The sequence below is a fragment of the Macaca mulatta genome, chromosome 13 (assembly GCF_049350105.2).
Source record: "Macaca mulatta isolate MMU2019108-1 chromosome 13, T2T-MMU8v2.0, whole genome shotgun sequence".
Classification (NCBI taxonomy): Eukaryota; Metazoa; Chordata; class Mammalia; order Primates; family Cercopithecidae; genus Macaca; species Macaca mulatta.
The window spans coordinates 50,115,425-50,143,258 of NC_133418.1; the positions used below are offsets into that span (position 1 = coordinate 50,115,425).

At 44.6% G+C, this 27,834-nt stretch overlaps 1 protein-coding gene across 3 annotated transcripts; it reads right to left on the reverse strand.

Annotated features, from left to right (window-relative positions):
• Positions 1-21: 21 nt before the first annotated feature.
• On the reverse strand, positions 22-27,714 carry SEMA4F (ssemaphorin 4F). Of its 3 annotated transcripts, XM_015112713.3 has the most exons (14): positions 27,433-27,714; positions 25,257-25,408; positions 24,017-24,076; positions 23,689-23,787; positions 18,831-18,924; positions 8,470-8,589; positions 8,218-8,369; positions 7,379-7,557; positions 7,020-7,167; positions 6,671-6,893; positions 6,421-6,530; positions 6,146-6,306; positions 2,744-2,802; positions 22-2,479 (listed from the first exon to the last, which is right to left on the reverse strand). In XM_015112713.3, exons 1-14 carry the CDS (start codon positions 27,575-27,577, stop codon positions 1,869-1,871), a joined length of 2,313 nt encoding a protein of 770 aa, XP_014968199.1. In that variant the 5' UTR covers positions 27,578-27,714; the 3' UTR covers positions 22-1,868. The 3 variants fall into 3 exon arrangements, with proteins under 3 accessions (XP_014968199.1, XP_014968201.1, XP_077815385.1); XM_015112715.3 differs by lacking the exon at positions 23,689-23,787; XM_077959259.1 differs by lacking the exons at positions 8,218-8,369; positions 8,470-8,589; positions 18,831-18,924; positions 23,689-23,787.
• Positions 27,715-27,834: the final 120 nt, after the last annotated feature.

The following is a 27,834-nucleotide window of genomic DNA, read 5'->3' on the forward strand; positions in this document are numbered from 1 at the left end:
CATTTCTGCAATAACAACATATATTGGTACAGACAGGTCTTTATTGTTGACATATTTTCTCATGTAATCCTTGTAGCAACCCTGAGGTAGGTTTTTGTTATCCCCACTTCACAAATGAGTAAACTAATGTCCCTAGGTTAGGTTACTTGCCGAAGATCACACATTTATTAGTGGCAAAGCCACTGATCATTCCAAACCCAAGGGGACTCTTTTGAGTAGTTTGCAGGCTGCTGCCAAGGAAAGCAGAGGAGAAAACTTCAAAGGGGCAGGACTGGATCATTGACTGGAGCTTGAGGGGCTCAAGCACCAGGGATGAACGAGGCACATTCACAGGCCAAGACCAGTACTGAGCAGAAGCCTAGAGCATGTGCGAGTGGTCAAGCAGGAAGAGGTCTTGAAGTTTGGTGAGAGTTGACAATGTCATCAAATACACACAGAGCTCAGCTTCCAGGGACTGGAGAAACAAGAAGGCCTCCAGCAGCTACCAGTTCAGGGACTGGCCACAGTCAGTCAGACTCAAAGACAGCTGAAAGGCAACAAGTCTTCCAGACCCAGGAACCTCTGGCATCTCAGTGGTAACTCCATTCCAGCAATCACCCTGTTCCAGGCAGGGCAAGGCCAGGCAGAGCTGCCACAGAGTGATGCCATCCTAGCTTGGTCTCAGTGCAGTGACCTCAGGGCAGCGGTCCTTTAACTTTGTTAAGGCCTTGAAAATCTGACAAAAGCCATAAAACCTCCCCCACAGAGACATACAGACACACATGTACAAACAATATTTTGCATACAATTTCAGGGAGTCCATGGACCCCAGGTAGGGGGGACTCTTGCTTTAGGGCAAGGGTGTCACCCTGAGTAAAGTCACTGATTGTGAACCTATCTTTATACTGCTTGTATATCCTATGACTGTTCCCCTTCTGTTGTTCCCTAACCATCAGAATGCTGTTAATTTTCAATGGGAGCCAAGAAAATGGGGTACAGCCTACACTCTAGCCAGAGAAAGCAGCTGTGACATGGCAGTGGTGGCAGCCAAAGGGCAAAAACAAAGAAAAATATGGAGTCATGTGTACTGCTGCCCTTCCCAGCCGGAAAGTCACTTTACGAGCTTTTCTCTACTCAAATTTAGAGTAAGGTTGTGGGGCAATGGGGAGAGGGGCAGTGTTTCAGTTCCTTTTAGAAAGGAAAGCCATTCCCTCTATGGCTACAGGGTCTAAAGTTCTGCAGGTAATATTCCTATTCCAATCTTCTCCCACCCCATCCCTCATAAATATTCCTAAGCATCAGCCCAGTCATTCATGCACATGTGGCCAGGTCTCCTATGAACACCATGTATTTACACACACTCATTCATGGAAGGAAAACTGAGATGGGGAAGATCTCAGGGCAGAGACTCCATGTCACAACATGGGGATCATGCACTCCCCACAGAAATTCAGATAAACTTGAAGAATAAGCAGAACCACCCCAAGGACTCAGTGCACATTCACCCCCAACCACCTCCAGGGCTCTTCCTTCTGGTCAGGCTCCAACCAGAAAGCAAAGTCATAGCTATGCCTTGTGCCCCATCCCCAAAACTAATGGGCCCAAGATAGGGGGCCAGGGATGAAGGGTCACAGGGGTTCAGATGTTGGGCAGAAGCCCTGACTGCTGCAGAAAGCAGTTCTGATCTTTCATGGCAATCGGGAATCAGGCAAAGGTCTGGCCCCAAGTCCATCCAGACTCAGAGAGAACAGACACTAAAGTCCAAGTAATCACTCATACTCAAAGAGAACTCAGAGGCTGGGATGGTCTTCCAGGCCTAGTGACCGCAGCATCTCAGTGGTCCCTCCGTTCCAGTGATCACTTATACACTAGTGGTCATTTGCCCAGCTCTAGATGGATGTTTCATCACATGTGGCTAGAGGAGCCCCAGTTAGCCGAATGTGGGCTGGGCTTGGGCAAGGATCAAGCAGGAAGGGTGGAGAGAATCCACCAAAGCCACTGCCCCTCTTGGCCAGGGCCAGGGGCAACCGCTCATCTTCAGGAGAGGGGGAGGGAGGGTCTTGGCTGTAGCTTGTGGTCCCAGAAGGTGGAGCCCCCAGGTCCAAGCCCACCTTATCTCTAGCCAGAAGTTCCCTCTGTCGCCGTCGCTGCTGACGCCGACCAATCAGAAGGAGAGTTAGGGATGCTGCGAGAACCCCCAGGAAGAAGCCAGCCAGTCCCGCCCCCACTGTGTGGGCCCGGCTCGGGGCATCTCGCTGGCTGCCCCACACCAAGCTGTAAGCTGCTACCACACGGGCTGCCCCACCCTCCTGACATTCACAGGCATAAGCGCCCATGGCCCCTGGGGTCACCACCACCTCCAGTCCATCCCGCCGGGGGGTGAGTACAGTCACTCCACTTGGCTGGTGCCACACACAGGATGCCCATGCTGAGCTTGGAGAACACGGCAAGACCACATGCGCAGCTGTAGCCACGGGAACTTCAAACACTACTGGACGTTCTGCGAGAGACAGTAAAGGCACAAAAGGAGGTAAGGCTAAAGGCTGGAGGTGTGATGAAGAAAAGTGTGGGGTGATGTCAATCATGAGAAGGGGCTATGGAGACTAAGCTAAAAAGGGGATTCCCAAAGAGGCTAAGGCCCAAGGTACCTGGCTGCCACATCCTCCAAGATCCAAGGTTTAGAATGGTTCCAAAATGAACAACTCTCTAGCCCCTTTCCATCCACTCCACCCACATTTCCCTAAGCCATACAGACCACACAGACCTCCAGGCTCTTTGGGACACAAAGAGGAGACATCTGCTGACTCTATGTCTTGGACCAACCTATAAAGAAGAGAATGCTTGGTAAATCCAGTGTCAACATTCCCTTCAATCCTCCTCAGTATTACTGAAGACTCCCTCATTCAATACATCTCCCATCATCCCAGAAATCACTCCTGAAATTATCAGTCAAGTTTCTCCTCATCACCAAATTTTTCCCCAACACCTCTTAATATTACTCATGACATTTCATGCATGCATCTTTCTAGCAGACCATGGATAGCTAAATTTGCACTAGGTCTGTTGGAAAGATGTTTAGTGGGGGTGCTTTAAAAGAAACAGAATCTTCTAAGAAATGAACCTGGTTCTCCACAACCACAAGATTTCTCTAGGGAAAAAAAAAGGATAAAAACTATAGGGATTTTTTTTCTCTTATTTAAGACAAAGAGCAAATTCCTTTTCTGCAGAAGCTAATCAAAATTCCTTTAGGGTCAGTGAGGTGATTTTTTGTTTCCTAAAAGCTGCTTGTCTCTACAAAGGAACTCTTCAATAGTGGTTGATATATACTGGCCTATGTGTTATTTGAATGGATCTGTTTCAAATAGCACAGTCCTGGTACTTCCAGGATTTGGGTGGACTATATCTGATGGAGGACAGCAAGATGGACTGCTCACTGCTGAACTCTCTGGCACCACTCCCAGAGGCCGGGAAGTCAATGAGACCCCTACTAGGGTTGTCAGTGAAGGCCAGGTAAAAGGTCTGAACACACAAAGCCTCAATCAAACACAGACTCATCTGAGTAGGAACTCCTTCAATATGAATTGAGGTCCCTGAAATGAGCTCCAAGACTGGTATGAATAGATGGAAGTTTCTTGGGTAAAACCAAGGTTGATTAGTCTAGCTGAGAGTGAGGAACACAGGAAGACCACATGTACAGCTGCTGCCACAGGAACTTCTCAGTCTATGTTCTTCTCCCTTGGATGAACTGAGGTATGGGAAATGTACACAAGAACAACCCAGAACACTGGCATAAACACACACCCCACACTCTCCCCCCTCCCCCTACTCACGTATACCTTAAGGGAATCCTTGAAGCTCAAGTATAGAGGATATCTAAGACCAGTGAATGCTTATTTTAATGGAAATTAAAACAATAAAGGACAGAATAAAGCCCTTGCTTTTGTCTTAGATGTTTAAAAATTCTCCCCTAGAAAACTAAAAGACCAGGTTAAAGTTCTTAACCAAAAAGGCAAAGCTGGCCAAGCCTGTCATCCAAGAATTACTTTATATCCCCAACTGGCAAAAAGTCAAGAATCTGATCAATAGATGGCATAAGATTTTACACTTATAATTAAAGACAAATATCAGAAAAACAAAATTAAATGTTATGACTATTCTAATTATATGTCAGTTTTTTCTTTCATATCTAGCCCTACAGATCAGCTATCATTTTAAACATTTCACTCTGTTTTGACATGTGTGAATTAATCTGTTTTATTCCAAAAGACAAGTACTTTTACCTCTAAAGAATGTGTAGCCATGGGGTTCTGTAATATTCTGGGGTTCTGTATATACTTGAGGTTCTGTAGTATACAAATATGCTATAAATTAACTGGACTTCAAAATAGGAAATCTCAAGGTCAGTTTGCAAAAACACTTCCAAATCAAGTAATTAAAAATACTTCACTAGAAGATATCAATGATTAAAAGACACTTAAGAAACATATCAACCAATTACAATTAATAAGCATTATTTGGATACTGACATAAACTATTTCTTAAATATATGCAATTGAAGAAATCAGAACATTGACTGGATATTTGATGACATTAAGAAAGTAAGTTTTTGGTATGATAATGGTAATATGGTTTTTTTTTTAAAAAACCCTTGTATGTTAGAGATACAGACAGAAAGATTTATGGATGAAGTGAAATGATGTTCAGGATTTGCTTCAAAATAGTTGGGAATGAGTAAACGTACTGAAGAGACAAGATTAACCAGAAGCTGATGGTTGTTGAAGCTGAGGGATGGATGCATGGAAATTCATTACACAATTCTCTCTACTTTTGGCTATGATTGAACTTTCCCACAATAAGATGTTTTTAAGAGTCCTGGGCTAGGCGGAGTGGCTCACGCCTGTAATCCCAGCACTTTGGGAGGCCAAGGCGAGTGGATTGCTTGAGGTCAGGAGTTCCAGACCAGGCTGGCCAACATAGTGAAACCTCATCTCTACTGAAAATACAAAAATTAGCTGGGTGTGGTGGTGGGCACCTGTAATCCCAGCTATTCGGGAGGCTGAAGCAGGAGAATCGCTTGAATAAGGGAGGCGGAGGTTGTGGTGAGCCAAGATGGCGTCACTGCACTCCAGCCTGGGCGACAGAGCGAGACTCCGTCTAAAAAAAAAAAAAAAAGTCCTTATCTAGTAGAGATACATATTGAAATATTTAAGATGAATATGATATGATGTCAGGGATTTGCTTCAATGTGACATATGCTTTTAAGCTGCTAAATGGAAAATGGATGGTAGCAGCCCAAAATGGTCAAAAGAAGACCAATTAGATTATTAGAGTAGTCCAGTTAAGAAGCGATGATGGCTTGGACTAGAGTGGTAGCAGTAGAGGTGGAGAGAAGAGGGTGGACTAAGGACGTTTAGGGGCTAGAATCAGTACAAATCATAATACAATGTGGGCAATTTCTGGCTTGAGCAACTGGATGCATGGAGGTCCCTTTACTGGAATGAGGAAAACCAGAGGAGGAGCATGTGAGAGAAAGAGGAAACAATACCGCACACTTTGATTTGCTAAATTTGAGTTGCTTATGAAGCATCCAAAGGGAATATCAAGTAGACAGTTGGATGGGGAGTTCCACAGTTCAACTAGATATATTTGTGGTTGTCATTAGCAGTCAGATGGTATTGAAAAGTAATGAGAATAAAACTGCCTAGAGATAGCATGAAAGTGTAACGAGAATGGGTGCAGGACTGAACCCTGAGGAATATCAACATTCAGCAGTTGGATGGGAAAGTGAAGGAGACCAAAGAATGCAGAGTCATAGAGACCAAGAGTAAAGTATTTCAAGGAAAGAGGGAGTGGACAACTGTGAAAACACTTCCAAGAGCTCTTGTAAGATGAAAACTAAGAAGCGTCCATTAGAGATAGCACACTGTCAGGTCAAGGCAGGTCCAGCAGAGAGGCAAGAGGCAAGGACATTGATGAGGTGGCACTAGATGGACAAACAGATGAGTTAGTATGGACTAACAGAAGGACACATGAGTGATGTAGACACTAACAGACAGAAAAAGAAAACAGCCTCTGGCAGGGCAGCATTAACAGATGAGAAACATAGACATATGGATGGGACAGAGCCCTGGCACAGTAAGCAAGAAATCCAGGCAGCTACACTCACCCTCGGTGCTGCCCAGCGTGGGCCACACACTCATCCAGCCGGAAGCTCCAGGCACAGACTGGGTCCTGGGCCAGGATGCATTCTGAGCAGCTCTGGAGACGGCCACAGTTGGTTGTATTCACTTGTGTCACCTCAGTACGGGAGCCAACCAGGAGCCAGCTCTACAAAAAGGGAGCGGGGAAGGGGAATACACTGGATCTCCCAGACCTCAGGGTCACAAACTGGCTCTGGACTCAGATGTCTCCCCAATAGATTCTCCAAAATCTACAACTCACGTGGTACAATTTCATGTTCTCAACTGGCTGTGGCTCTGGGAATAAGGCCAGATCTTCAAGAACGCTGAGCTGAGCTCCGATCCGCACTGCTCGATGGAGGTGTCCATCTTCTAGGGGACAGGAAAGGAACAATAATAATGACATAATTGCCCCTGTGCCTGGGACTCAGACATATATGTATTACAGTACTCTCTCTGTGACGAGAATGTGTATGCACTAGGTAGGCAACCTGCTTGACCACTAAATATACCTGTCCCCAGGTAGAGCACATCATACTCTTTCCCTGAGAGGCTGGTCACCCTGTGGGCCACGACTCTGAGATAGGCTGTATCTGTAGTGACCAGCAGGGGGTGGCCATCAGCTGGAAACACTGGCCTGTCCATGAGTGGGTGGTCCCGGATGAAGGTGAGTACACGGTCAGGCAGGGAGAGAGATGAGCCAAAGTGCCGGAGCTTCATGTTGTTGGTGATGCACTAGAGGAAATACAGGGGTGGTGACAAAGTTTCCCACGAACAGGACACGCCAGTGATGCTTGGTGGGGCTCTTGCCTTAATAGCAGCTCTCTACTTCAGGCCTAGAATGAAGATCTGCCCCCTCACCTCTCCAGGTCTTGGCTGGGGCACATCATTGTCCATGACAGGAAGTCCTCTGTTGCAGTCATGTTTTAGTTCTCTGAAGGGACCGTTCATCACTGTCCGAATGTCTTGTGGTCGGAAGGCACAGACAGCAGAAATGGCAGCCCCCTCCCTGGAATTCACAGGTTGGAGCTGGATATCTGGAGGGGTCTAGGGGACAGCAACTCATCCCTTGTCAAATGAGATGACACCCGAGAAACACACAGCGAGCCATTCAGCCAAAGGCGGGACAGCCTGCCCCCTCTGGAAGAGACAACACTGACATTGTGCCATCCCTACTTATCTCCCACCCTGTAACTGTCCTCCACACCAAGACCCCTCACCACTGGGAAGAAAAGATGCCATAAAAGATGGGAGTCCCTGCCCCAAGCTCAGGTCGAAGCACAGCAACATCCTGCAGGACACTGGAGGCCCGGCCATGCTCAGGCCCTGGACAGAGCAGGTCAGCTTTCAAAAACGTCGTCCATCTCTGCTGGAGAGTCTTCCGGCCCCCAAGGTCCCCCTGCGGTGACGAACACATGGGAGATTCTCTTTAGATGACCATCATTGGGCAAGGAGCATGGAGACCAATTTAAGTTTCCTTCTGACTTCAGGGCAGACATAGACAGATGGGGAGACAGATGCATACAAATGCAAGGACAGGGAGCCACACAGAGTAGCTGCAGGGATAATGAGATACGGGGGTGAAGGGGTCACAATAACAATGACAGTGACTAAGTTAACTGTGCACTTATAAAGTACTACATTATGTGTTTTACGTAAGTTACCTCATTTAATACGCAAACAGCCCTCACAGACAGGCATCATTATTATCCTCTTTTTATAGACAAGTTTCAAAGACACTAAAGAACCTGGACAGAGTTGCAAAGGCAGTTAAGTGGTGGGTGGAGCAGGGACTTGAACCCTGGTCTGTCACCAGTTCCTCCCTTTAACCTCTACACTAGTCTACCTCCTGTAGACAGTGTGTCACAAGGGTAATTGTGGGTGTCAAAGAGGCCAAAGCCTCTCTCTCACATTCCTCAAGCTCCCAGAAGAGAAGTCAAGGCAGAGAAAATAGGAGACACGGGAGAGATTTAAAGACAGAGACCCAAAGAGGAAAAGATAAGACAGGGGGACAGACAGAGCAGGAGACGACAGACAGACAGCTGGGATGGGGTCTCACCGCACACACACGGGCCACCCGTGGGACTTTAATGCGCTCGTATGAGTCAAATGCTCGGGAAGTCTCCGTAAAGAAGAAGTAGATTTCGTCGTCTCCATCTTCATCCCCCCATTCGGCTGGGCTCAAGGCCACGGCTGCGACAAAGGCTGGGGCTGGGAATACCAGTGGCCTCAGATCCTCACAGACACAACCTGGGACTTCCCAGACTCCACCCCATCGGTCCCCCCAGAGGACCCCTCTCCCTCTCCCCACCATTCAGCCAGGACGGTAAGGTGTCTGTCCGAATCCAGTCCTCAGCACGACCGACTGCTCGGGTGATAATCGGCTCCGTCCCCAGGTAGTTTTTCACAGTGGCAGCATAGAGGACCCCCCCTGCAGGGCGACAGGGAGGAGATGGGATATCAGTGACCCACTGAGGGAAGCAACAGAGGTCACAGGCAGACTAGGGCATAAAGCAGGGCAGCGACTCTCAGGGACTAAGCACCCATGAGTGCCAGACACTGCTGAGCACATCAAAGGCATTATCGCAATTAAGGAAATCTAGACATAAACTCCTCCAGGGCAGTCAGGGAAACCAGCATTAAGAAAATACTGTGCGGAAATGTCCATGTGTATGAGAATAAAGGCGTCCCTCATAAAAATCAAGCTTGTTTCTCTGGGGCTTTTTTGTTGCTGTTTCAGTAACCCTGTAATGTGCTGACTGTACTGTAACTCTCCAAAAGGGGCATCTGCTTTGTAACAGGTCCCCATCTTATTTAAGTTGTCCCACTCTGGTAAATGTCTCAGGGAATGAATGTTCTTTCTGAACATTAGTGGGCATACACTGCTTTAGAACAAGTCACAATTTTAGAGAATACTAGACTCACTTGGGGAAGTGATTTAAATGCAGATACCTGGGCCAGCAATTCTCATTCAGTAGAGCTGGGGTTGGCTGAAGAACCTGCATTTCGAAGAAGCAATCAGAGTAATCCGATGCAGGTAATTCAGGACCTCACTTTGAGAGATACTGGCCTAGGAGATGAGTGGAGATTTCACAGGCAGCCAGGAGAGGCAACAAGGAATCAGGTCCTCCCTCCTAGTATAGTGGAGGGGCAAAGGTGCTTGCTCCAGGGATAGTGGGGATTGAGTAAGAGACAAATCACAGACACTCTGGGAAGGAAGGGGGGTTCAGCTCTGTGGGCTGAATGGGAGAGAACTGTAGCCACTCTGAGTACCACCACCAATGGGTCTGACACGAGTAGGAGGAAAATGAATCAGAGAGTAGTACCAAGTCATGAACACCCTGGGGGTGTGCTGAGTATCAGAGGCACTCTGGAGAAAACAAGGTGGTATGCCTTCACCAGCTACTACGTACAAGGAACTGTGCCGGGTGCTAAGTAAATCCCTGGCCCCAAGAACCCCCATGTGAGTCAGGAAGACAAGTGTGTAATCAGATTCCGGGAGGCACAGACTAACACATATGGGGGACCCAGCTATATCTACCTGAGGGAACAGCATCTCAGAGGCAACATGTGAGCTGGGTATGGGAATAAGAAATTTGCCAGATGGAAGGAGGACTTCAGGGAGGAAGACAAGCAAGCAGTGAAGAGGGGAGCCATGCTCAGCCATGTGGGGGCAGAGGGGCTGCTGGGCAGGGCCAGTGAGCAGAGAGGAAGCTGGAGGTGTGGGGATGGGCACTCTGTGGTTAGTCTGCTCTGCCATGCCAGCAGATATGCACTTTACCCTGCAGGTAAGCGTAAAACTGCAGAGACTTTTTTAGGAGGAAAGTGATATAAACAGTTTTGTTTTTAAAAAAGATAATGCTACTTAAAAGGCTATTCATACAGTCCAGGCAAGAGTGAAAGGCCCAAAGTAAGGCAGAGGCAGAGGAAATAAAGGGGCTGGATTTGGAAGGTATTTCTGAGGTAGAATCCATTAACAGGATTTGAAATTGATCAACTGAATATGAGATGAGACAGAATGGAGTAAACCAATGTTTCTCAAGGTTTCTAGCTTATAAGACTGATGATAGTTGGTGGTGACATTATTAACCAAGACAGCAAATGATAGAACAAGGCCCATAAAAGACGCAGCTGGAGAGGAAATGAGTCCACTCGTTGCACATCCTAAGGCTGAAGTGACTTCAGGATATTGGTCAGAGATCTTGGAAAGCAATTAAGGGAAGGGCCTGGGCAACAGGGCCAGAGACAGCAACTTGGGAGTCATCACACTTCATGCTTAAGTCATGACATGAAAGTCATAGCCAGGGAAAAAGGTAAAGCCAGAAGAGAGCCCTGGGGAACACTCCCATTTAAGGGGAGAGCTACCAAAGGCAACTGAGAAGATCAAGTCAGAGAGGCTAGAGAAGCAAGACAGGCCAATGTGCTGGAAGCGGGTGCATGAAAGCTCAGCCAGAACCACAGGGCTCATGCACACTGGGGGAAGCAGTAGAGAGTGGGGGGCCACTTGGAGGGAAGCATGATCATCCTGGGGTCACAGATGCTCCAGAGAAGCAGCATGTCTCAAGCACCAGAAAGGTAACCAGCACTGAAGAAACACTCTACGTAGAGAACAAGAGGGCCAGAGCCCTACAAGGGCAGCACTGCAGGGTTGAAAGCCTTCTTTTGGGGTGGGGAAGTGAGACTATTCCATTATTTGCAATTTTAAAAAGAATCCAAGTGTTTGGGAGCCAGGAAGACTTGGGTTTGAACCCTGACTACTTAGTAGTACTATGATCTTGGGCAAAGCAACTTTCGAAGCCTCAGGTTCCTCAAATGCAGAATAGAGATAATGCCATCTTCCACTCAGAATAGCGCTAAGGGTTAAATAAGATAAAGAGCCCTAGCTAAGGCCTGGCACATGGTTGACATTCATTCATGTTAGCTCCTTATGAAACTTCAAAGGGCCATATGCTCAATCTGCCACCAGAAGAGGGGGAAGCTATACAAAGATATTCCATTCCCTTCTAGAAAATTTCAGGAAAGAAAAACCAAGTATTAGTCAAAGGTCCTGGCAGAAAATGGAACAGCAAATGAGCCAACCCTCTGTACTTCCAAGGGGGAAAAAGTTGACACAGAGGCCAGAGTTTGAAAATGTTCCCTAAGAGCATGACACATTAAATGCTCTAAAATCAAAACCCTGGTAGAAGCCTTGTGATGGATACCCTAAGAATAGGAGATGTGGTAAAGCAGATGCTGGGATCATGACTTGGTATGTAGGGTTGGAGAAAAACAATCATAAATATTCTGGAAACAGTAAAGGACCACAGATAACCATGCAAAGATTCAGCAGTAGATGGAGGTCACAAAACTTCCTAAGTGACCAATGGGGGAATCAGCAACACTGGAGCCCAGAAATGCTGAGAAGTGCGCAGTCACTCAGAGTGGAACAGCCAAGGATCAGCAGGAGGGATCAGACACTTTGGGAGGAAGTAGCAGGGCTCCAGGTGCCCTAAGAGTACCAGGGGGCTTGCAGCACATCTTACAGACAGACACACACACACACACACCCCTACACAGCAGAAAGAATAGCAACCATTACAATATTGAGCATAGGAGTCCACAAGATCACCACATGCCCTGGACTCTTCAAGACACTCTCAATTCCAAATATTGTGATTGTGATACATTGTTTATATAATAACACTGACCATACAACTGCTTTGCAAATTATTGCTGAATGGATCAAGGCCACATCTGCCATTGGCGAAAGATGATGTGCAAAAGCGAGTAATTCCCACAGTGATGAGTTTGCTCAACAAGCAGGTTAGAAAACATCACCAGGAATAATTCAACCCTATTTTTATTTTTTAAAAAATATGTATATATGCCTGCAAGCATGGGAAAGATTATTCATTGAATAATCCTTGTTTTTTGTAGTTAGCATCTTTTACTTTTATAGTGCAAAAAAACTAAGATATTTTCATTTTGAAAAAAAAAAAAAAAAAAAAAAGACATTGAAAGCCACAAAAGACGAAGAAACACACTCAAAGAAAAATCATAATTGTGTGTAAAAATAGATCCCAACTTGCCAGATGGAAAGCCTATAAACATGTGTCATGGCAGTGAATATTTCTCTACAGCCTGGGGGTTTAAAATTTCCATTCTGGCATCAAAATGCTTCCTTTTAAAGGAGATTTACAATAGGAATTATCAGTTCATTAGTGTGTTCGTTACTTTTTGGTTTGATGTTGTTGTTGTTGTTCGAGACGGAGTCTAGCTCCGTTGCTCAGGCTGGAGTGCAGTGGCACTATCTCGCTCACTGCAACCTCCGCCTCCCAGGTTCAAGCGATTCTCCTGTCTCAGCATCCCAAGTAGCTGGGATTACAGGCACCCACCACCATGCCCAGCTAATTTTTGTATTTTTATTACAGACAGGGTTTCACTGTGTAGACTTCTGACCTCGTGATCTGCCCACCTCGGCCTCCCAAAGTACTGCAATTACAGGTGTGAGCCACCACGCCCAGCCTACTTTTTGTTTTTAAGACAGGGTCTCACTCTGTCATCCAGGCTGGAGTGAAGTGGCGTGATCAGCCTCAACCTCCTGGGCTCAAGCAATTCTCCCACCTCAGCCTCCCAAGTAGTTGGGACCACAGGCATGCGTCACTATGCCTGGCTAATTTTTTTTTAAAGACACAGTCTTTTTTAAAGACAGGGCCTTTAAAGACCCTGTCTTTAAAAATTAAATTTAATTTTAAATTAATTTTAAATCAATTAAATTAAATTTAACTTTTAAAGACAGGGTCTCAGTATGTTGCCCCAGCTGGTCTTGAACTCCTGGGCTAAAGCAATCTTCCCACCTTGGCCTCCCAAATTGCTGGGATTACAGGTGTGAGCTACCACATCTAGCCTTGTACATTAGTTTTAAAAAGCTGATTTTGATTTTTTTTTTTTTTTTTTGGCCGGGCGCGGTGGCTTATGCCTGTAATCCCAGCACTTTGGGAGGCCGAGGTGGTTTGATAACCTGAGGTCAGGGGTTAGAGACCAGCCAAAACCCTGTCTCTGCTAAAAATACAAAAAATTAGCTGGGTGTGGCAGCGCGTGCCTGTAATCCCAGCAACTCAGGAGGCTGAGACAGAAGAATCACTTGAACCCAGGAGGCAGAGGTCGCAGTGAGCCAAGATCACACCACTGTACTCCAGCCTGGGTGAGAGAGCAAGACGCTGTTTAAAAAAAAAACAAAAACAAAAACAAAACAAAAAAACGGATTTTTTACATGCCCTGGCCTCCTTTCTTCTTCCACTCCCTTTTCTTCTCATGGTCAGACATTTTTCAGGATAGACAGCTCCTACTCAAAAAGTCTTTTCCTTATTTAAGGATTGAGCCAGCTGGATACTTAAAAAAAATTTTTTTTAAGCCTATTATTGGGCATAATTAGATGATTGGAGATGCAGTGTTGACTCTACATTTCCCTCTGTCGGGCATGTAGGATTTCTGTAATTGTCTTGTTTTCATGTGTGAATGCTAGTCTCGGAGATTTAAGAGGTAGACTTGGCCTCAAAATGCTGGCAGCATGCAGTGCATCTGGAACATTTGCAGAGCTCCTTGGCAGATGCATTCATCACAAGATGCAATGACACCAAAACCATATGATAAAAACACAGGATGGGTTCCCAAAGAGAAAGAGCAAAGTCTTCTGCTCTTCTTGATAGAAACCCTATCCATTATAGGATGTGATAGGGAGGCCCAAAGACGACTGACTGCTGTCCCTAGCTTGGGTACCTGAGTGAGTATGGCACTATACACTCGGAGGAGGGAAGACTGATGGAGAAGCAGGTTTGGGGGAGGTGAGTAAAGACAATGAACTCACTTTGGGGCATGATGATTTTGAGATTCCTGTGGGACATCCAACTGAAGATGTCTGGAAGGCAGTAGGACGTGTGGTCTGTACCTCCAGGTAATGTCCAGGAGGCAGATGTAGATTTGGGAGCCAACAGAATGCAATGGAAACAGAAGCCATGGGGCTCACTGAGATCACAACTACATAGAGTAAGAAGAGAAGAGGCTCTTAGGTAGAAGCCCAAGGAACTCCAACATTTAAGAATGAGCAGAAGACAAAAGCGCTATCAAGAAGACTGAGAAGGAATCACCGATGTTCTTATGCTAACGTGAATGTCAAAATATTCATATTTTTCCAAATTAGAACAGCGCAAATAAAGACAAGGAGATCATTTTCTTAATTGTATCTAAGTACAGTACAGATAAACTTCATATTTGAAAATAAGATTTCTGAGGCTTTCCCAAAAGAAACAGAAGTACCAATAAACACATGAAAAATTGTTCAACCTCACTAACAGAAATGCCAATCAAAATATGTAAATATCATACTGGACTTTGTAGGAGGTCACTGTTTGTTTGTACATATTACTTGGGACTGGCAAGAGTGCAATGGGACAGGCCCTTTAGCCACTGCTGGTAGGACTAACTGGAGAGCAATTAATTTGTCCAAATCCATCAGGCACCATCAAAATATTTAGACTTTTACACCTAGCAATTCCACTTTTTGGATTGACTCATATGCAATTAAGTAGATTAATGCAAAGAATTATGTAACAGGATTCCTGCTACAGCATTATTTATAAAAACAATAATTTTAAAATTTGAATGTATAATTACATAGAAATAATTAAATCATGCTACATCCATCTACGTATGCAGTACAATTTATGTAATTGGATGCAATTGCTAAAAATCATGTTTTGAAGAAACAATTTCTGTGATGAGAAAATGCTCAGTATACAATAGTAAATGAAATATACATAATTCCAAGTTATAATAAATACGCAGACACATAGACACAGTAGAAGAAAACACTCAAAATACTCCAAAATAATAATAGTGGTTACTTGGTAATGACAGAATTACAAATAACATTTTTACTTTCTTCTTTATATATTTCTACATTTTCTCAATTTTCTACAATGCACAGTGTAATTTTTGTAGGTTTAAGTAAATACTCCTATTATATTCTAATCATATTTTCATTATTAAAAGCTCTTTTCAAAATACTGCTATTATCTTTAAGGACATTTTTTTAGAACCTAATTGGGAATTTTGGTTCTAATTCTTATATAATGTTACCACTATTTCTATACTGCTATTTTCAAAACAGAGGCAAAGTAAGGCATAATGAATCATTCTAGAAAGCCCCAAGTAGACGCTAGGACCATGTCAGACCAGGAAAAACTTTTAAATTGTAACCCTGTAAAGTAATAACTGCAGATGAAAATGTATAATATTAGTATTGACTATGATTTGGGTCTGAGACAGCTAGAGACAGAGTTTCCACATTAACTGAAGCCATTAGGGAGTTCTGATCACCTCCATCAATTATCCACTGAAAGGCAACATTGAATTTTATTTAAAAAAAAAAAAGACTTAAAACCTTTTTGAAAATGTTCCTCCCACTTTGTCTCACAACGATCTTCTTTATGAAATTTGTATTCTTATGCTCGCTTCAGCAGCATATATACTAAAACTGGAAATTTATATTCTTAAACCACATTCTAATACGAATTCACTTGCTGACTGAATAAAGAGAAATTACTCACAGAGGGCTGCACATGCTTAAAGATTACTGCTTGAGGCCAGGTGTGGTGGCTCTCATCTGTAATCCCAGCACTTTAGGAGGCCGAGGCGGGCGGATCATGAGGTCGGGAGTTTGAGACCAGCCTGACCAACATGGCGAAACCCCATCTCTACTAAAAATACAAAACTTAGCTGGGCATGGTGGCGGGGGCCTGTAATCTAAGCTACTCAGGAGGCTGAGGCAGGACAATCACTTGAACCTGGGAGACGGAGGCTGCAGTGAGCCAAGATGGCACACTGCACTCCAGCCTGGGCGACAGAGCGAGACTCCATCTCAAAAAAAAAAAAAAGAAATTACGGCTTGAAACAAAAGTATGATAAACGATTATCTTAGATTGTTGCAAGTAAGTCATTTTGTTGATAAACAATTTTATAGACTCAAGAGACATCACAACCATGAAAACTCAGAAACCTTTCTTAATGACTCGGAGTTTTGCCAAAGATGTTGATAAAAAACCTATAAAAATAAACTATCAACTAAACTGTTTTATTCCAACATGTATGAGTATAAGGAAGGTTTCATCAATTTCAACAGTAGATAATGATAATCATGACAACTCAAAATATTGTATTTAGTCAATATATACTTTATGCTCATTTTCAAAAACTTTTATTTTTCAGAAAAAGGTAAGTCATTAACTATAAGACTAAAGACTGATGTAATTTGTATATCTTTTAAGACTTTCCCTAAAAAATAAAGTCATGCATAGGAAAAAATTTTCATCATTAGATCTTGTGTCCCAATTTTTGTTTTATATAAAATATTTCCCAAAAATATAGGCAAAAATTAATTTTATGATACAGTTGGCAAAAAAAAACCAAGGAAAGAAAAAAACAGTATAATGAATGATGCTGAGTCAACTGATTAGCTAGCTGGGAAAAATTAATTTAGATCCCCCTCTCATGCGATTCATCAAAATAACTCCAAATATTAATAGATCAAAGAGTTACATGTTTGGAAAAAAAATTTTAAGAAAAAATGTTATCTGCTCTTTAAGTGAAGGATTGAGCTTAAAAATTATATACAATCACAAAGGAAAAGATATGTAATTAAAAAGCTAATATCCTACCTCTTAACTGGTCCAAGAACATGAGCAGAGGATTTACCAAAGAATAAATAAAAATAAGTACTAAAACATGAAAAATGTTCAACTTCACTAATATTCAAAGAAATACAAATAAAAACAAGGTGCCATTTTTAGTCTCAAAATAGCAAAGATTTTTTAAAATGAGAACAATACATTCTGGTGAAATGTATGTGAAAAAAAAAGGCCTGTTCTCATTCACTACTGATTTAGGGTGTAAATTGGTATACTCTTTCTAGAAACTCAATTAGCAACAGATAATGAGCCATTAAGTGTTCACACCCTTTGAAACAGTAATCCATTTCTAGGAATCTTAAGAGGCCAACCTAAAATGAGAGCAAAAATGTATGCACAAAGATGTTCATTATAGCAATATGGGTAACAGCAAAATCTTTGAACTAATTAAATTTATATAAATAATATGGAATTGTTTAATTCGTGGTATGTTAGCAGAATGAGTAACATGTCATTAAACATTATCTTTATAATGAATTTTTAAATTACATAGAAATGCCTATGATATAAAGTTACATGAAGAATTCAAAATTACATCCATGTAGCATGACATTTAAAAGTTTTATAATGTGCACATGCTCATAAAATTTCTATTAACCTGCTTGTTTTACACCATCACAAGAAAATGGCTTTTCGCTGAATTTGGAGGGTGTATGTTGGGTGGTCTGATCTAAAATTCAGGCTATGTGGCACAAAAACAATTTGCTGTGTGGCTGCTAACAAATTAGTCATTCTCCAGAAGAGGTTTAGGTTTGTGATAGATCCATTTCACACTTGAGCAATCATAGACAGCTTGTTCAAAAAAAGTACTAGCAGGAATTTATTTAATAGTCATTACTGACTCCCCTGAGCAACAAAAGACTGGCCAGCAAATGTATGTGCATGAATGTACATGGGTGTGCACACACATTAATATCTATCTAGGATATGATATGGTTTGGATGTTTTGTCTCCTCCAAAACTCATGTTGACATGTGACCTCCAGTGTTGGAGGTGGACCTTGTGTGAGGTGTCTGGGTCATGCAAGCAGATGTTTCATGAATGGCTTGGTGCTGTCCTAGCAGTAATGAGTGAGTTCTCACTCTGAGTTCACAAAAGATCTGGCTGTTTAAAAAAGCACCTCCTCCCTCTCTCTCTTGCCCCCTCTCTCACTATGTGACACACGGCTCCCCTTCACCCTCTGCCATGATTGTATGCTTCTTAAGGCCCTTGCCAAAGGCAGATACTAGCACTATGCTTCATGTCCAGCATCCAGAACCATAAGCCAAATAAACTTTTTTCTTTATAAATTACCTGGTCTCAGATATTTCTTTATAGCAACACAAATGAACTAATACAGGATATATCCTAAAATATTAGCAATAATTTTCTAAATAGAGATATTTTAGAATTGCACTAATATGGTATCACTAGACACATAGGGCTATTTACATAAAATTAACTACAATTTAAAATTCCTTCCTTCAGTCACACTAGTCACATTTCAAGGGCTCTATAGCCACAATAGCTAGTGGCTACTGTATTGGACAGTGCAGATCTAGAACATTTCCATCGTTACATAAACTTCTTTTGGCCAGTGCTGTTCTGAAAGTTTTTTTCATGTTCTTCTTTATACTTTTTCCAAATTTATTACAATATGCATTGTAGTATATTCCACTTATTAACAGGGGAAAAAACACTATGAGAAAAGAAAATAAGGTTAAGAGAGGAAACATTACACTAGAGGTGCAGAGGACACATTCTGCAGAGAGAATCCTGGGGATATCATACTAGGTGGGGAAAAGCAGGTGGTCACACAGGCACTCAGGGAAGAACAGGAAAGGCTAAAAAGAGACATGGGAATAATAGACATTCCAAGGTAAGAAAGAACACAGAAATTCTAACAGCAGGGGTGGGGAAGGAGGCAATTAGAGCAAGAAGTTACAGGTTCTTGTCTCTCCCCACTCACCAGCCATTACAGCTGCTGACCGCTGAGCTGGCTCAAAAGGACATTTCCCCCGGCCACTCTCAAGTCTTTCAACCTGCTGGAAACTGGACACGTCCTATAGACCAGAAGGGGGTAATTGGTTTAGGGGTCACAGGGCAGGTTCACGGTGAGAATTACAAAGATGGTCAGATGAAGGAAAAGGTCAATTCCCATTCCTCTCCCCTTCCACTCCCCACCCCCAACTACCATCCCCATATATCCAGTCAGCTATTCCTGATGCCCCCATCTACTCCTGCATTTCTCATATCTGCTATCCTTTGTTCATCAGTTTATTCCTCTTCCCTCAATTCCTCCAGTAGCCAACACCCACATGCCCTGATGAAGAAATTCCTAGGACAGCCCAAGAAGCACCTAAGAGGCTGAAGGTAGGTCTTTCCTCTGAAACACTGCTGAACTGTAGGGTTTGTAACTGGTTGGAGAATATGCTACATGACAAGAAGGATCAGGAAGAAAGCAGGCCTCCTGAGGACTGGAAACCTTAGGAAGGACAAAGAAAAGTACAGGCCGATAAAGGACCATCTGAAACACAGAGGCCTAGAGAGACAAGGGCCATCCTCCTCCTATTCCCCACCCCAAGGATGAAAGAGCTGCATCATACGACCAAGGGCAGAGGATGGGGGAACCTGCAAAGTTGGTAAAGAATGACCTGAAGCTCAGGTCAGAATTTAAGAGTGGTAGATAAGTACCTTCCTCACCCAGGGACTCCAGAGGGACTGACCTGGGCAAGGAACAAGAGGTGTAAGAACTTCATCATGGCCAGCCAGAAGTTACCTTAGTCTAGCATTTGGCACTAAGAGAGGCTTCAAGATAACATCTAAAAACAAGGATGATTTCAACCTAGAACTGAGAGGGAAGTTAACAGTGGCTGGTTGGGAGTCAAAGTTATGGCATGGAGATGCCAGGTATTGTATCTTTAGTTCACAAACTGGGGTGGGCATATGGTGTTATTGGAGCCTAATTACTTCCATGGTAGCTGTTGCAGAAATATCAATATATATCCCCCAAACATAAGTGTACTATTAGCCCACTCCAATTGCTCATCTCTTGCTCTAGATGGCAAACAAGGTTCTGTTTTACTGAGAGTCTTGAAGAAGGCCTGTTAAAACTTTGGAAGTACCCAAAAAGGGAATGCTGGGTCAGAAGAGTCTGCTGGAATGGAGGGCTCCACAGAGGCACAGCACTCCAGCTGTGTGACAGTGGGAGCATCCTCACCTCAGGAGAAAGATGGATTTGGTGAGAGATTAACAAAATGGCTGGGCGCTCTAGAGATGTGGTATGTACCTGCTGCTGCTTCCCTTCTTACCTCTCACCCAAAGCATGGCAGTAAACTCCTTTCTCCACATCATCTAGCCACCCCCACCAACCAAGTTATTCTAATAGCCACCCAAGATTAATCTACTGAAGTATTGGTCACTGACTTAATAATAAATTTTTGTGCAAGAGAATGAGAAAATAGCCCAGTATTGCCTGGAGTACAACCTCATTAGCCAAACCTACTTATTTTCAACTACTTCTCAAAATGACCTTTGTTCTATCCAAACCAGATCACCTGTTATTCCTGGAAAATAAATTATGTTTTCTATGCCTATAACTACTGCCTTACATTTCTCCAAGGACTAAAGGGATGAACTTTTTCTCAGTTCTCATTTTCTTTATGTGCCATTGGATACTTTTGATTCACCCCCTTCCTTGAAATATTCTATTCCTTGACTCTCCTGAAACTCTACCCTTCTGGAATCCCTCCTATTATTTCTCTATTTCCTTCTTCTTCTTTCTAGCTCCTATATGTGTATCCTAAGAATCTATCCATAGTCACTTTCACATATGCTTCAAAGATGTCATTCATTCTTTCCAGCCAGATATTCTGTGCAAATCATTCCCCAAACTCTCCAAATCTGGTATCTTCCAAACTCTAGCCCATATTTTTATTTGACTGCTGGACTTCCTCACAGAGATTTCTTAGCTGCCCCTTAAAACTCAACATGTCGAAACTAATTCTCTTTTAGCTTTCCCCAATGGCATCATCATGTCATCCAGGTTTCCAACCTTTGAGGAAGTAAGCCTCCTATTAACTAGATAGGTTATGATTATTGCATGGTCAAAATGACATTTAACTCGGGTCTGAAAGAGACATGACCACTCCACTACATTCTCTATCTGAATGTTGAGATTCTTCATTGTATCGTCATTGTGTCAGTCAGCAGCATAGTCTCTCAAAATCAGCTGTCGTAAAGCAAAGTCCCTGAAGCTGAAGGCCAGAGCTGGACAGGAAGGCTCTCTCTGAGCTATGGGTTGGAACTGGTCCTTTGGCCTTAGCCAAGAGGAGTTCAAGGCATAGAAAGGACCTTTCCCAGGCGGCTAAGAAAAAAAGGAAAGAAAAGAAAGATGGTTCCTAGTACATGAAACACATCAAATGCCACAAGAAATCGAAGACAGATAAGGTCTTCTGGGCTGCAGGCTACAATAAGGGACAGGATAGTGGAACAGAGCCAGAGACAAACACAGGTTTAAATTTTGGTTCTGCCTCTGCTAGCTATACAATCTTAGACACAATACTTAATTTCTCTGAACTTCAGTTTCCTTACTTGTAAAATGGAAATAATACCTAAATCTCATGATGTGGTGGTAAGAATTAAATTTAATCCTTAATGTAAAGTACCTAATACCAAGTCTTCATCAAAGCAGACACTCAGTTGAATGGTTGTCGTTGTTGTTGTTTGTCGTTGTTGTTGTTAGAAGTCTAACATTTTTCTCTGTTAACTGCTGGAGGTCCCTCAACAAAACAAATTATGATATTTTCCTCCAATGTTCAATGAGCTATCACTGAAGGACAGCATTCCACATTGTGGGAGCCCTTAGATCCAATGCTTGAACTTCCTTTTAGTAAGAACCTTCATTTCTCCACAATCAACTTTGAGCAAGTTGCTGTGTCCAAAACAAAGCTCTCAGATAATTGTTTATATACAGTCTCAAAGTCATCAGTCATCATGAGAGGTTCAGCAGTGAGGATAAAGGAAGAACTTGGTCAAGCAGACTGGGGCTGCTGGGTAGTAGGATAAGACAGGTTAAGGCAGAAGAGAACTTTCAAAACGTCTACAGAGCAGACAGGATGTGTATCAAAGGGTTACCAGAGCTGACCTTTTGGGGCTAGTCTCTATATTCTCCTTCAGACAAGCCTTGACCAAAGGATGGGCCCTCATTTTATAAGCCTGCTAGACAGGAGGGTTCAGGGAAAGAGCTGAATTTGTGGGAGTTCAGGACATAGACCCCTGGCTTCACTCTTCATTGCTGATGTTCCTCGAGAAGAGATAGGCATCCAAGTCACACCAATCCTGATAGGTATGTCCAGAAAGAACATTTTCTGTCTAGATACCTTATATAACAACCACTAGAGTCCCACCTCAGAGAAACAAGGAAGAATTAAAGGCCCTAGGAGACTAACTTGGAACAATCACACTGTCTATAAGCCATGGCTCTGGCATTCATACCCATGGGATCCCCGAGCCTGGCAGAATGGAAAAGAACAAATATGGCAATGGCAGTACCACTGCTACCTTACAAACTTAAGGAAAACTGTAGGGAAATCAGACCTCAATGTTACCTGAGGGAATACAGAGATTTTCAACACCACCCTGAACTGAGAACCTTTCTAGAATGAGGGAGCTATCCAGATGCTGGTAGGGAGCCTGTATCACTTGCATTATGAAAAGGACTCAACATAAGTCCAACCCACCCCAAGGCAGCCCAGGGGGACTAACTGGAGCAATCATGCATATGATTATGATTAGCATCCTAAGCCAGAGATATGAGGGTGGTATGCAACAAAGAAGGGTTTAGAGATACACACTGACTTGATCCAGGTGGCAAGGATTACTGAGGACTGCAGAAGAGTCAAGACAAGATCTACAGTTAAGGATTAGGTCAAAAAAGGGAGCTGTTATACTCCCTCCTATTGCTCTACAGAGCAGAAAGGGAAGCTACTGGATATAAAGGATATGCGAGGCTTCTGACTCACCCCAGGGGCTTGTCACAAATGTGAGTTGCCAAAAGACCAGTGCTGACTACTGTGTAACTGATGGGAAAAGCTGGGAGTTCAGAAACAGTCATCAGTCCCAGAGATTATGACTAGCCTAGATGTGATTAGGGATACACATGTCCCAAGCCTGGCTGTGTTTGAGGGTGGTGATGTCCAGGCCTTCAGCAGCAATAAACAAGATCTATAAGAAAACGTGATTGACAGAGTGCCCGCCCTGAAGGCAAGATCCAGAATATGGGGCCAGCAGATATTACATTAGTGGAAATGACATCAGAAGCCATGAGAGGAGAGTCACAGCCCACACATAATGAAGTTGGCAGTGGAAGTAAGAGAAGGTGGTAAGATACAGTCACATGCTATGAAAGGAAAAAACAGGCAATGGGCTTCACTAATTAAGAAATGAACCCAGGCTGCCTGGACAAAGCATGCACAGGGCAAGGGAAACATGAGTTTCTGGTTTCTGAAGTCTCTCCCTGGATTTGTTGTTTCCCCAGCCCAACCAGCATCCTTAACTTCCTTAACTATCCCACTACGTCTCTCTTTACACTTTGTATATCTTACTCTCTCCAGACAACCTCCCTTTCCCTCCCTCAGTGGTTTACACATACCTTCATCCCATGAGGACAGCCCCTACACCCAATGCTTATCATGCACAATGGTTGCCTTGACCATGCCCCGATCATGGTAGCTCACAGAAAACCCTTCCCATCCTCCCACCACCACCCCAAGTAACTTACATTGGTGCAGGCACCCTCTCCCTCTCCTCCCACCCCTGTCACTCACAATAACCCCGCACTTCGGATCAAAAGCGAAGGTGCCACAAGTGAGGAGGTGAGAGGCATTGGCAATGGCGAGAATCTGGACAAAATTGTGACATTCGTCCTGGGGGTCAGAGATGGTTAGAAAGAATCAGAAGCAGCAGGTACAAGGAAGGGTAAGGTAACGTCAGGACAGTCAGATGCAGCTTTGGGATCGGAGATGATGGGTGATGGCATGGTGTTAAGAGTCTCTGCCTGGGCCCATTGGGATGGAAGCATTACAGGGGACTGAGAGTCAGGGCTGGGCCAAGGTCTCAACTGACACTCAAGACAGGACTCAGATTTACACCTACCTCTTTCTTGCCTTTCTTCCTACAGTTCTGTCTGTGAGCCTCAGGAACCATCCAGTCAATCTGAGAAAGGAGGAGTGATCATTTCACCCAGATTCCCCTAACATCAAACTCCCACAATGTTAGAGGAGATTAAACCTCCATCAGTTTGGGAACTTCAAAAGTCCCCCTAGAGCACTGTTTTTCAAATGGAGGTCCCCACCCATTAATGAGTAATAAAATCAATTGTGAAATCATGACCAACATCATTTTTAATGAAATAGAATGTATCAAAATATAAGAGAGTAGATATTGTTTCAAGAAAGGTTTCTTTCAGTACATAATTGTGTACTGGGCCACAATACACAGTACACACTGAGTATCCCTTATCTGAAATGCTTGTGATCAGAAGTGTTTTACATTTCACATTTTTTCAGATTCGGGGATATTCACAGAATACATACTGGTTGAGCATCCCTAATTCGAAAATCCAAAATCCAAAATGCTCCAATGAGCATTTCCTTTGAGTGCCATGTTGGCACACAAAAAGTTTCAGATTTTGGAGTATTTTGAATTTCGGATTTTTAGATTACGGATGCTCCAACTGTATAGTTCTTAATAATGGTCAAAAAAAAATTGAAAGCTGTTTCCCTATTGTAATTTTATTTTTGTTTTTTTTGTTTGTTTGTTTGTTTTTTGAGACGGAGTCTCGCTCTGTCGCCCAGGCTGGAGTGCAGTGGCCGGATCTCAGCTCACTGCAAGCTCCACCTCCTGGGTTCACGCCATTCTCCTGCCTCAGCCTCCCGAGTAGCTGGGACTACAGGCGCCCGCCACCTCGCTTGGCTAGTTTTTTGTATTTTTTTTAGTAGAGACGGGGTTTCACCGTGTTAGCCAGGATGGTCTCGATCTCCTGACCTCGTGATCCGCCCGTCTCGGCCTCCCAAAGTGCTGGGATTACAGGCTTGAGCCACCGCGCCCGGCCTCCTATTGTAATTTTAATGATCCCTCTGCCCATTGTCACCTGATGGTCACTGTGGTCTCCTCCCCATCATCATGAACCTCCTTCATATCCTCCCCAGTCACCCTGATCCCCTATACTCTTAGCTAAGAAAACAAAGTGGATGATGTCTCCCAACTCACCCCCTCCTACTACCCCTGCGGTTACATCTTTAGTTATTATGAAATCCCCCCACACACACACTCATAAAATCATAGATTTAATCACATGCTACAGGGTCAGGGGTCCTTCCCTCTCGTCTCTCACCCTGCGGGGTCTCTCTCCTGAGAAGGGCAGAGATAAAGCGAAGATGGTGTCCCGGGCGCCAACGTAAAGTGTGTGGGAAGCAGGATCCACAAGGAGAACAGAGTAATTGTATGTCTGAGGGACAGCGAACCTGGTGAGATAGGAGTCAGCCTCTGGCAGGAAGACAGGAGAGAGTGATGTTAGCCATTGTTTCCTAAGGGTCGAGTCCACAAGAGCAAAACCAAACGGGCCAATTTTTGTTTTCTTCCAAATACCATTTATTTAGCAGCCATGGGGGAGAAACGGAGCCTTGACAAGTGAACCAGAGATAGATGAGGCCAGAATATTTAGCACACAATCCAGTGGGTAAGTATGCTTTTTCTATAAAAACAGAGCACTAGCCAGACGCGGTTGCTCACGCCTGTTATCCCAACATTTTGGGAGGCTGAGGTGGGTGGATCACTTGAGGTCAGGTGTTCAAGACCACCCTAGCCAACATGGTGAAATCCCATCTTTACTAAAAATACAAAAAATTAGCTGGGTATGGTGGCAGGCACCTGTAATCCCAGCTACTTGGGAGACTGAGGCAGGAGAATTGCTTGAACCCCGGAGGCGGAGGTTGCAGTGAGCGAAGATCACGCCACTGCACTCCAGCCTGGGTGACAGAGCAAGACTCCATTTCAAAAAAAAAAATCTAAACCTCATATCAGCATTCAAAATTATTATCTATTTAAAGATTGGAATAAGTTGGCATGAATTTACCTTCCTAGCTCAACCTCTGGTTCTGGGGACCCTACCCCTGCACCAATACAGCTCTGCTCTACCTGCTTCCTCTGCTCAGTACCCTCAAGAGGGTAGAATGGACACCAACCCATTCATTCCTAGATGTGCTGATGTGAGTCCCACCCAGTTCATCCTCCCACACCCATACTTACCTCTGTGCTGTATCCTGCCCACTCTGTCATGCTTAGTATAAGCCCTGGATCAACTAACTTCCCCTCATATCCTCAACTCCGCTTCACCTTGCTTGCCATCTAGACATCTCTGGATGCCTGCACATCAACTCAGCCCGGCAATCTCAACTTACTTTGTGGCTGCTGCTCGGTGCAAACTGAAACCCCAGGCTCTGGCCACAACTTCGCCTTCGGGAATCACAGCATTCCTATATGGCACTCGTCTGAGTTTAAATTCTAAACTAGTATTAACCAGTCCAGAGTTGTTGCCAACAGGTGGTAATCTTGGCTTCACTGGTTCTGTCTGCCCAAGGTGCTGATAACACTCAATCCCCACTGAGAAGACAAGATTCATGGCCACGCTCATACCCACCTCAGCAGTCTAAAATGTGAATCGCCCCAATGATCACTTCTAACCTTGTGACGTCTCCTAGCTTCTTCCACATCTTTTCAAAGGATCATATCCCCCTCCTCTATTTTTCCTTCTGAAGACTTGAAAAATCATTTAAGCGGAACTTTACATCAGCACATTGAATGATTTACCAATATTCAATGTAGGGAATGGGCAGAGACGCAGCAAGGAACGTTGAGGAAGTTAGGAGAGTTCACGTGGATCCAACAATGGGAGAATGGGAGCTGGTGTCAGAGATGTTAGGGGAGCAGGAGGAGGGTTAGGAAGATTAGGGCTGTGAGAAGGGCCAAGAGGCTCGGATGATGTGTAGAACTGATAGGGAAATGAATTGGAGAAGATGGAAACGCTGAGCTGGGGACTGGAATGGAAAGCTGGAGTAGAATGAAAGACTGATGGGTCTGAAAGCAGAGTTGGCGTCAAGCTGGAATGATGGACCCAGGTGTGTGTGCGGGGAAACAGGGGACTAAGGGAGATGGAACTTCGAAATGAACGACCTCTGGCAGCCCCCACCCGAGCTCTGGGCCTCAGTGTCTGCACGGTGAGGACTGGACGCTACCGCGGTTCTGGGAATAGGGCCCGCTGGGGCAGCCTGGGCGTGTCGTGGGAGCCGAGGCGCGAGGCCCAGGCTGGGGATGCGGAGCTGCGGGGCGCGGGGGGGATGCAGAGGGGATGCGGTGAAGTGCGAGGTTCTCGCCCGTGTCCCGGCGGGGCGTGGGCGGCGTGGAACGCCATACACCAAGCTGAGAGGCCCGGGTCCCGCCGCGCGGTCTGGGGAGCAGGTGGGTGTGGGTGTGGGCGCGAAGGGCTGAGGGCGTGGGCGTCCGCGCCTTACCAGAGATGGGAAGCGAGGTTCTGGGCACCGAGCGGGGGACGCGGCCGGATACCGGGCCGCTCAGCACCGCCAGTAGCAGCAGAGGGAAGGGCGAGGCTGTAGGCGGCCCGGGACCCGGGCGGGGCCGTGCATCAGAGGCCGGCATCTTTGGCTCCGCCTGGCCGCGGGTGCGGCGCAAGCTACTGCCTTTGCTCAGGGCCGCAGGGCTACCGGCCTCGGCCCCACTCGGGTCCCCTCGGCTTGGTCCGGCACGGCCTGAGGCTGAGGGATGAAACACCGCCTGGCTCCGCCCCCTCAAAAAGGAGCCAATGGTCGGGCCGCCTTCTTCCTCCAGTCAATCGGGATTGAGTGGAGGCGGGGCTGAGGGGAGGACAGGCCTAACCCAGGCAGAGGCGGAGCTAG